This window comes from Argiope bruennichi, chromosome 4 (assembly GCF_947563725.1).
Source record: "Argiope bruennichi chromosome 4, qqArgBrue1.1, whole genome shotgun sequence".
NCBI lineage: Eukaryota > Metazoa > Arthropoda > Arachnida > Araneae > Araneidae > Argiope > Argiope bruennichi.
This window is the reverse complement of record NC_079154.1, coordinates 120,947,584-120,959,604: the sequence shown is the minus strand read 5'-3', so window position 1 is coordinate 120,959,604 and position 12,021 is coordinate 120,947,584. Positions and strand designations below refer to the sequence as shown.

The window sequence follows — 12,021 nt, the reverse complement described above, 5'->3', positions numbered from 1 at the left end:
AAATGTTTTACTTAAACAAAGATATTTTTGTTTAATTTTTATTTAAATAACAAATTATTTTAATAATAAATAATAAATTATTTCTTCGGATTTATTTTTTGCGCTCGCAATTTTAATATAAGGAACATGATTAGATTCAAATTATTATGCTAATTTAATATATCGATTCATCAAATCTGTAATACCCTCAAAATCCTTTACAGAAATTTTATAAATATTCTGCAAAATTAAATTAACTTTAAGTACAAACATATTAATGTATAAATTGTAAAAAATTTGGAAAATTTACAAATTGAAGAATATAAAAAAGGAATAAAAGTCAATGTACTTTAGGAGGATTCTGGTACTTTTATTTTAATGAAAATACTACAGTAATTAAATTTTATTTCTATTGTTTTCACTTTGAAAATTCTTTATTATAACGTTTTAAACCATCTTTCAAATTGTGTATCTAATTTTTATTTAATGGTATTTGAAAACAATTTATCTTGATAAAATTATCTAATCCACATGAATTTCCATATTGTAAAGATGAATGAGAATGATCAAAATACATTTAACACATTTCAAAAACATATTTAAAAAAAAAACTTTGTGAATAATTTAGCTTAAACAACAAAATATTTCATCGGTATTTCTATAATGAATCATTACCTTCGAAAGGAGTAATGCATTTATGAAAGCAAGACAATTCAGAGTATAATTTAGTAGTTAATAAATATCCACTTGATTATTTACAGCTACCTCAATATATAAACGGAATTGTTTCAAATAACTATTTTAACATGGTTAAACTTATTCGTGTGATATATTATTTTCAGCTTAAGAAAGGACTAAAAAAATTTCAAAGCATATTTCGCATTTATTTTTAAAAAAATCAATGCATTGAATTTTACTGTTCACAAAAAAAATATGCATATTTCTCATCCATTAAAAAATAAATGTATTAAAACTAAAAAAAAAAATAGTCAATGCATATTTAACTTCCATTAAAAATCATGCGCATGAAAAATTAATCCATATTTCGCATCCATTCAAATTTGATAATTTTTTATGTATTATTTGGTAACTCGAATTATCACTATAATTCTAAAGATAATCTGTTCTCAATTCAAAAATCTATAAATGTTCAAATTCTTCCACTAAGAAAAAAAAATACGGTTGCTCTTTTCTTTATACACTTTTCTCAATTTTCTTTGTTTTTGTTAAGATGAAATTAATTTTTGTTACCTGACATTCTGAGTTAGCACTAAAATTTCGCAACTCTCAACACTTATATATTTTTGAAAACAATACGCATTTCTGGTTTCTCTGGATTTAATTATCACTTAATTATTTAATTTTATTTTATTTTAATTTTTCACAAAGCGTGTCCCATGGTAATGAATCAAGAACAAACTTATTCCAAGATTCCGGCCTATAATGATGAATTACAAACTAAACTTTAAAAGCATAAAGTCTTTCAAATAAATATACTTTACAGCTAATGCTAAAGACGTAATTAGAATTATTTTATTAAATTTATATTCCTATTTTGCATTCACAAGAGTATAAATGTTTATCCCTAAAATCCAAAGTAAATATTTTTTTAATAATACAATAACTGTAACTTTTATTTTCACATACATATTGTGTCGGAAGGATATATCTTTTCCTTCACATGAAAATTACATGAAAAAAATAATGTAGAAACTTGAAGACTTGATTATAGAAGTTTTTAATTTTAATATTCAAAATTTCTCTGATAACATGGGTTTGATACTAATCACATGATAGCTACAAATTCCATTTGCAGTTATAAAACTACATTGGTCGTTACAAAACCAACATAAAAATTAAAAAAAAATTAACATGAAAGATGCTAAAATTAACATGAAGATTTTTAAAAAAATCAGTAGTTACTAGCAGCCAACATTATTCTTATAAATCTGTAAAATTCCAAAAATAATTTCAAAAAAAATAATGTTACAATACTATTATGTGGCTAAGAACAAATAGTTTTTTTTTTAAAAAAAACATAACATTAATATCACATATAAAATAATGCAAAGTTAATTAGTGCCATTTTTATCTAAATGTGGAATTCAAATAATTTTTTTTCAATGACCATGTTAAATTCTTTAAGAAATTCCAAAGATAAATGACATTATTTTCATGTATCTGGGAAAAATGTTGCAAAGCACAATATCAGTTGCATACTGCAAGTAATTTTGGTAAAAGAAAAACATTGCATGTGTACTATCAGTAAAAATATGTAATATTAATGATTACTACTTTCCTTTTTTTTTTAGCTAAGTAGAAATCCTGGAAGGAGAAAACTTATTACTTGAAACTAGAAAGAAACAAATAAAAAAAGTTCGGATCTCGATAATTTTGCAATCTATCCAAAAAGTTTCATTTAAACAGAAGCAAAAGCGAATGGGATAGGAGATGAAAAAAAGAGAAAAGAAGAAAGAAAATGACAGCGAAATTACATGCAAAATCTGAGAAAAGTAATAATCGACATTATTACGGCAAATGCTGCCCGGGCAATGCTGTCCGCGCCCCCTAGCGGTGACGGGCTGTGCATTTTCAGGTAGAGCCTTGCTGGCAGAGAGTGGGAAACTTTTCAGCAGTGAAGCCACGTACCAGGCGAGGCAAGGAAAGTCCTGGACAGTTCGCCTCTTCTAATTCTTTGTGGTCCTATTCGGAAAAAGGTCCTGTATTGGTTTCAGAACTCTTTGCTGTAAGTTTGGAAGCAATCTTCTGGTGTTTAGGGAAGACATTGTTATGTTTGACCGCTATAGGACGTGACTTTTTTTTAATCCCTGGTTTCAGTTGAAGGTATGCAGTTAAGAGCGAAATCTCGTAATTTTTGGAAATTCCAGAGCTTTGAAATATTATAAGATAATCAACGCTGATTGAAGATAAAGTTTGATGCTGTATACTTTTTTAAAAGTTCGATAAAAAGAATTTGATGCTTTTGTCAAAAATTAGATTTCTTCTTGTATGAAGAATTTGTTCTTACAAAGTACTTAAATTTGGGTTCTAATTTTATTTTTAAAAATTGGATTGATAATTTGTTTCAAATTTAACATGGGTGATATTAAAATGATTTCTTCTTTAATTAAAAGTGAAGTTTGTTTAAGTACCGTTTTCAGCTTTTTAAATTCAGAGGAAAGTAGTAAAGAACAATGATAATTAAAATTTTAATATCGTTTTATAGTTTAATTTCAATCTTAATGATTTGCTATCATCTTTTCAATAGCCAATGATTTATGGAAAGTGATTAGAGATTAAATGAACATTTATTTCAAAGTTTGTAATTTTTTATTACTTTGATTATATTAATGTTATTTTCCGAGGAGAATTATTTGAGTAGATTTATGAAGTACGCTATCGATATAATTTAGAAGACTAGATGCAGCTGGTAGAAAGTTATAGTAACTTTTAAAGTAGCTATGTGTTTTTGCACATTTTCATAAGTTTTGCAAGCAGCTATAGACTTTTTAAATTGTACAGACTTATTTGTTTAGTGACTGCATTATATGCTATCTGAATTTTTGCCAAACCATCATCATGTGTTCCAAGAACCTTTACACTGTTTTGTACTATCGAAGTTATTTCTGTTATCTTATCTTTTCTTGAAGCACAGAAACTTGAATGAGTGTTGCACTTGGGCGCCATTTATACGGTGCTAAAATGTTTCACTTTTAATAATGTGAAGGAATCAATTCTATTAACATCAAATGCATGATAAGATCACAAAATATAAAAAGATGTTCTAATTGTTGAGAAATGAACGTTCTTAATGATTTCCCGGAACCAAAAACATTTCATAGTATATCTTCTAAAAAATCAGATTTTATTGTATTTCACTGTTTATCAATCTAAACTAGTTTTTCATTTCTCTTCGGAGCTGTAGATACGTTTTAAATTATACTCTATTTCAATTCAGATATAAGAATCATATCCTGTACTGAGATCTATATTAGTTGAATATTTCCAAAAGAGTTCAAGTGGAAGACAACTAACCGATTTTATCAAGCAGCATTTAAAAGAAGTAATATTTTAACCAGTAGAACTACAGAACATTCCAACACATTCAAGCGTGTTCTACACCGAAATTCCATACAGAGAGTGTTTGGCAAGCATCGTCTACTTAGCGTTCAACCCTGTGCTGCCATGCTGACAGGACGGTCACGAATTTCCGGTTTCCCAAAGTCGGTCTTATACTTTTGCATTCTATCTCTCTATGTGACCCATCTCTCATGCAGCACCACATTTACCTCACAGACGAATATTCACATAGGAGCATTCCTCCCCCTCTCTCGAAACATTTCCCAGGGTTCCATCGGAAGAGGTGTAGTTCCCGCCATTAAATTGGCAGCAAGGCACATCAACAGCAGCCCGCTCATTTTAAAAGACTATAGACTGGTCGTCCAGTTCTACGACACTATGGTAAGTGGCATGCATGCTCTCTGTTTCTTTGCTTTAAATTTGCTTAAAAGTTAAATAATAAATATATTGCTTAAAAATATTTTGAATCAGTTTCTCTCAAATTTGATAATTCTCTTTACAAATCAAAATGGACAAATTTTATTTCTTTTGAATTAAGACATTTTTTATTTCTTTTGAAATGTATGGTCCACAATTAAAAAACTCGTTACACTTATCTATGTTACTCTCTTTTCTTTAAATAGATAATTAATAATAAATATATTTGAAATTATTTTATTTTATTTCCATATATACCTGTTTATAATCTTTTTCGTGATGAAAAATGTCAATTTTAGAACTAAAATGAAAGTTAAATCCAACATGATTTTCAACAATAATTTACCTGAATAAACTATGAAAGTGTTATCATATTCATCAACAGTTTACTCGGAAAGATTTTCCATGTAATTAATGTACATTGATTTTCAAATATCTTATTAATTTTTACTTATTTTTATTTTTTGTAACTTCTTCCTAATTTAGAATGGTCAATAGAAATATTACTATTGTAATAAATAATTCATTCTGCAAAAAATCTATTTAATTTCCTTATTCTCACAGAAAGGGTATCATGAAGTATATAGGAATCAATAAAAAATTCTATTTGTTGAAAAATAATAATTTTATTTAATTCTTTATTTAGTAATTTTTTACATGGTCCGAGTGTGGACAGTAGCAGTATTACGATTAAAATGATCAACCGATTCTTAATAAATCCAAATCATATTTATTATTCTTTTCTGCATAGTATCTATTTAATTAGAAATTTATGAATCAATATATTTAACGAATTTTCTGTTTCTCTCAGTTTTGTTTCATTTATTTTCTCCACTAATTATGATAAGATCAATAAAGTTGCAGCTGAAAGGATAGGCAAATTAATGCATTTAAAACTGCATGAATTTAGAATGCTTAGAATTGGCTCTTGAATGGAATATACAATCTATATTGGGTTTCAAACATAAATTTGAAAAAGTTTTCTCATAATTTTTAGAAAAATGTATCGGACGTCAGGTGTAGTTGAAGATAAAGATATAATAAAATTAACAATAGGAAATTATGGTTTCTGTTTAAAATTTTTCTCTCAATGATTTATAAATTAATAATAAATAATATAATGTGAACAATAACTCATAAATTAATAATAATTAATATAATGTGAACAATTACTCACAAATTAATAATAATTAATATAATGTGAACAATAATTCATAAAGAATAAATTAATATAATGTGAACAATAATACATAAATTAATATAATGTGAACAATAATACATAAATTAATATAATGTGAACAATAACTCATAAATTAATAATAAATTAACAGATGTCAAAATCTGTTGTATTGAAAAAGTTTCCTCGAAAGTGAATTTTTCTGAGGACTAACTAAGTTTGATCTCTAGTTCGGGTAAATTGTATTTTAAACTAAAATTTGAAGAAAAATCTCCCAATAATCCCAATTCACTGCTCAGATAATGTTTCTTATTCATGATAGAGCAGATAAATATGAGCAATCAGACCAACATTTTTTTTTTTTATTCTTTAAATTTTATATCATTCTAAATAAAAAGATTTAATCTGGAAACAATCACATTTATTTGTTAAAAATTAAATTTTATATATTTTACATGCAGTTGTTTAATTATACAAGCTACTTCCAAGGTAAATCACCCGCCTACGTCTTCAGTGTTTCAATAGTCGTAGGTGTCTATAATAAGACTATTAAGCGTAGGTGTAATGAAATGTATTTTTTATTTTATTATTTAAGGAAATTTTCGCATATCCATTTTGATACACTTAAATAAGTTATTTACAAATAATTTGTAGATTCATAATATTTTTCTAAAAGAGATTATCATAAAATATTTCACTCTAGAAATTAGTTTGTATTATTTTTTTGTTAAATTTACCTTTGTTTCAATGTATTGTTGTTATCTTACGCTCCAATTTCATTGATCACAAATTTTGTAGCATTATAGTTTTGAAAAGGGGAAAACTGTTTAGATAATTAAAAAAAGTAAAAAAAAAAATGTAAAAATAATTTATATATATATATATATAAATGACGAGAAAAACAAAAATAACAGTAAAAATAATCAATTTATTTAGTGTGTCATATTTTCTGGTGTACAAAGATTAATTAACTATGGTTTTGCAATGATTAATAATTATTTTAGAACTAAACAAGAGTTTTTTATATCTTCTAAACAAATAAATCAACTCAAATAAGGCTCCTTTGCAATTTTGGAAAGCAAAAATTACGCACGTTTAATTTTTCAAAGAGCTTCATTAATAATGAAATATAAATTATAACATCTCATTATTAAAATTTATACGCTGGGCAATAATGCTATTTTGCACAAATTATATATGCATATTTTAAAAACTATTAATTAATCACAATAATCTCTTAATTAGTTATGAGATAAGATATTAAGTTAGGGAATTTAAAATAAATTAATTCCTTTAAAGGTAAATAATTTTTGTATAATTATGCGAATATCTTTGAAAAATGAAATTTAAAATAAAAACATGCTCAAAATATCAAACTGTTCAAGGAAAATAATTGCATGAACATTATTTATAGTTAAGGATAATTATTTACATATAATTTCAAACATGTACATTTTTTATCATAAAGATAGCTTTACATATATGAAAGGAAAATAATTGCATGAACATTATTTATTGTTAAGGATAATTATTTACAGATAATTTCAAACATGTACATTTTTTATCATAAAGATGGCTTTATATATATTTATTTTATTATAATTATCAGTTTTCATAGTATCGCATTTTGAGATAATTACTATTTATTGTGGTATTATAAATTCATTATTGATGATATTATCATATTAGGTTACTCTAAGATTTGCCAAAGTAGCTTTCGAAATTGCTCAGATCTTTTCTTAAATTTAAATTGTAATTTTCTTTCTAATAAGTATACGAAATCACTTATCTAAATTGAGAGTTAGAAAAACTTAAAGGTGATTTTGCTGATAAAAGATGCTATTTAAAAGATAATAAGCCCCAAACCGTCTTAATGACTTAAAAATATATACCAAGAAAACTTTTGATTTTACCGATAGAAACAAACGAGAAAAAAAATGCACTGAACAAATTCTAGAAGCATAACTTTCTCATATCTACTGGTTAAGCCAAGCTTAATGAGGCATTTCCTACGTTAAGAGGCAACCCCAACTGGGTAGTAAAATTGTAACGTCTCTTATTATCGTCGCAGAAACAAAGATACGACATCATTTCAGGCCCGATAAATGACAAAAGGAGACTGCCATAAACTTTTCTAGAGCTAAATTTTGATGCTTCTGTATGCTGAATGTGTTCTTGGATTTCATCCAGAGGCATCGGGACAGCTGCTGGCGAAAAAGAAAAGAAAAAAAGAGAATTTTTTAAAAAAGAATTTCCATTTAATCGTCTTGAATGACATTGACACAGAGAGAAGAAGAACGATAAATAATTATTTTTTGCACTCCAGATACGCATATAATTTTTATTGCACTTCCTAGACGAATTTAATGGGTATTAATTTGCTGGACCTTCGCCTGCTTTTTTTCTGCTATAAAATATATTTACATATTCTTATATGCAGATCATTTCACATATCACAGATTTTTAATAAAAATTCATCTTATATCAGATGAAATTTCTTATGAATTCAAATCAGTCTCCGGAAAAATTTTGCATAATAATAAAACAATATGAGTTAACACTTTTATTAGATTATTTGCATACAATGCATAATTATTAAACGGAAATCACAAGAAAGAAGCCGATATTAATTATTTTCAAAAACAAGCTGATTTGTTCCAATGTTCTATGTTGCTTCAAATTAAATATACAGATTTGCCATAGTTTATCTATTCTCAGAATACATAATTTTCTGTTGCATATTCAGAAACGTATAAAGAAAGGAAATGAAAAGTAGTGTTTATAATTCTTTTAGGTATATATTTCATTTTATTTAGCAAACTTCTTAAATGTCCCTTTTTGTGAATTTAAAAATTTAATTTACTTCATCGCCTTAAAAAAACTATATTCGAAATATCAAATATATTTACACACGAATACGGATAGTTAATATAAATGTAATTATCAGTAAAGGCTTATTACATAAAATCAATTAATATTCCCCAGGAGGCACCTCGTAATTAAAGATGAGAAGCTTCTGGCATGGTGGTTGGTTCTCGACACCCCTGTGGGTACAGGTGTTGTTTTGGCTAACCCCATTGATGACGGGGCGTACTTCCTTAAACCGTGTTCCAACCACCTGTGACCTTACAGACGAGGCACGCTTTCTCTCAATGCCTCTCTTGCGGTTTTTTGGTATACTAAACAAACACCAAAGCACCCCAAAAAACCCCAAGAAAAGGGGGTCAAGGGGGGGATCGTGCATCGTTTGTAAGGCCACATGTCGTCGTTGGAACACGGATTTAGGAAAAGATTGTACCGAGGTCGGTGATCGCCCTTAAGACTCAACCATAGTTCCTGCCAGTGTTGCTATAGCGGCGATCCGGTCATTTAGGTTTTTTTCTGTGTGCATTCGGGAGGGTCGGAGAGTCAGTCTTTGACTTATATAAAATTAAATCTTCGTATTTCTTCAGTTAAAAAGTATATAGCTATTTTAAATATTCTAATATTGAACATGCAATCACAAAATAGTCATTTGAACGGTGTAAAGCAATCGAAACTTCAGAACACATAATAAGCACAACAAAAAAAATTATAAATATAAATTTATGCTAATATGACATATTTAAGCGCAAAAATGTGTAAGTAGTTGTAAAAGTATTTGTGCGTAATCCTCTCAGTGGACAAATGCGCACAATTCACAGCAGCCCCAAAAAGCTGCATGTTGGTGGAGAGAAGCACCTAAGAATGTTATACATAAAGCATGAACTCAAAGAAACAACAGCAAAATATAAAAATTGAGTTCTGATGACAGACATATTTAAGTTAAAAAAATATGTGGACCTCCGGCGCGATCATTTGAAAAGCATATATGTATGGTTTGCTGAAAACCCTTTTCGAGTCAACAATCATGAATAAAACGATTAATCACGCATTATTCAATAAAGAATAAATGGATATCAAGTAATAAATAAATAATTTCTATATATTTTTTTGGATTGTTTTTGATCTAAATTATTTTCATGAGGCACATTTTAAAAATTATTAATAATTTAGAAGAAAATGATGCTGTGAAACTTTTATCGAATTCCTTTTTGGCCAAATCACATTCTTTGCGATAAAATTTAGAAAACTATGACCCATGTTTTACGATTCATCTTAGAGATGAAATGGTTATATCTGTTTATAATTTATTGTTGAAATTATATTCTTCAAAGAAATTTTCATTGAAAATTATAACTACTTAATTTAAAAACAAAAATATAATACCCTTTTACATGCATAGCTCTTGCAATAGTAGATGTTTTGAAAATATCAAATGTTTTAAGGTTTCTACAATTTGTCTAAAATTAAAATATATTAACATTATCTTTCTCATTTGGGAGATTTTCGAATGTAACTTCTGAAAATTCTACTCTGTCTCATATTTCTTATTTACAGATAATTTCAGACCTTCATCGTTTGAAATTATAACAATTTTTTTATAGGACCAATATTCATTTGTTGACAGAATGTTATCTTCTGTGCTAGAAGGGCTGTGAGTTCAAGGTCCATTTCTATGAGAAAGAACACTGTGAGATCCGAGTACTTGATGTACATTAAAAGAGTCAATATGAGACTTTCTCTAATTCATATTACGTAGAAGTTGAGAGTATGGAAGACTGAGGAAGTTCTAAATTACAAGAACTGACTAAAAACACTATAGAATAGTGTTTAAATAGTAAAGTCAACATATCTTCTTATCCAACAGTTTTTTTATACTGAAATAACAATTTTATTCTTAACTCAATATTTTTAACGTTTTTCGAGCTTATTTTATAATGTTTTCATATCACTGTTAAAGCTTTTAAATTATATACCTATGGTTATTCAGAAAAGTTAAACATTTTATGTAGCTTTTATTTATTTATTTTTATTGGTTGAAATTTTATCTTTACTAGTTCAACACAGGAATAGTTAATTACATCAGATTATAATATATTATTCAGCGGAAGATGGAATTTTTAGATAGTTTCTACTGATCATTGAAATGTTTGATATTGCAAATATGATTATAGGAGTAAACCTTGCATGATAAAAAATTTCGAAATCACAAAGTTTCTTTTCAAATTTCCTTTCAAATCAGAAATTAAATGCACATATCTATTTTTTTAATTTTATCATGGCCTGGTTGTAAAGTTTCAACTTCAAGACTAGATATTTTAAAGTCTGATACCCATTTGCACCAAAAAACCGCCACCATAAACAGCTACAATTCACCTTAAATCTAAATTGTGGATCAAATTCCCGCCTTTTGGTGTGAGGTAGAAGCTTAGAGAGACGGATTGCGATCTCAGGCATCGTCCTTGTTATCCTATAACTGTTCAAAGTTATGAGGTCTGTCAATAAATGTAATTAAACTACTCATACAAATACATTATATACAAAAGGAAGGTGTGCTTGTTTTGAAATTTCGAACGTATTTTTTCCTTACGTGCGGAAAATGAACTAATCTGAGCCATTATACACTTTTTGTCTGTTTTTCTTAATTTCATTAAACTTTCGACACTTTAATTACACTAAGAGCTTTAAACCAAACTTAATGCAAAGACGCCAATGGAAGAATGAAAAATACCTTCACATGGGAGAATGAAAATCAAAATTACGACACATCGAGGAAATAAAAAACGGAAATAGTGAACTTCTTTTAAGAAACTTTATTTGAGAAAACATTTCATAAAAGAAAACTCTTGAGGCAGAATAAAGTTCCAGACAGAGAGAGACGGAAGGGAAGCGTGGACACAAACTTGTCTGTGTTGACTGAAGTGACTTCTAAGACCACAGAGATTTTTGAAAGATTTCAACATGGCAGCCCAACAAAGGAATTTCGTTAAGAAAGAAATAGATAAACTAAACAAAAAGGAAAAAAAAAATAACTGTATTTCCTATTTTCAGCATTATTCTTTGCACACCTTCAGCGAAAGAGAAAAAAAACCAAGAATGACTGGACTGGAATAAATTGCTTTTCGAACAGATATAAACCAGTTTTATATAGTTAATGTAAATATATACCAGGTTTTTGTAGTTCAAGGTTTATTTTTTTCTTTTATATAGAGCTTACAAGGACAGGTTTCATTCAAATTAAAGATAAGTTTTGTTCTTCCTCATGTGCTCAATTTCATTTCATTCATGAGTTATTCAAAGTAATTCATCAAAGAATCTATAACAATATAGATATACAAGAATTAAAAAAATTAGAAAATTGTTTTCTTGAAACACGTTTTCTATTAAGATACTAAACCAACAATTATGTTTACTTAAAATTCATACATCATTCTGGGGATCATCTCTTAAATACATCCTTCATATCCACGTCTCAAGAGATTCGTAACTTTCTTCAATTATTATTA

At 27.5% G+C, this 12,021-nt stretch overlaps 1 protein-coding gene across 2 annotated transcripts in view; it reads left to right on the top strand.

The window, feature by feature from the left end:
* Nucleotides 1-3,316: 3,316 nt before the first annotated feature.
* LOC129966988 (gamma-aminobutyric acid type B receptor subunit 2-like) overlaps nucleotides 3,317-12,021 on the top strand; it is a 332,348-nt gene continuing 323,643 nt past the window's right edge. For both annotated transcript variants that reach the window (XM_056081613.1, XM_056081612.1), the window contains exon 1: nucleotides 3,317-4,440. In XM_056081613.1, the coding sequence (XP_055937588.1) occupies nucleotides 4,165-4,440 (276 nt within the window). In that variant the 5' untranslated portion in view covers nucleotides 3,317-4,164. The remainder of the gene's footprint in view (nucleotides 4,441-12,021) is intronic.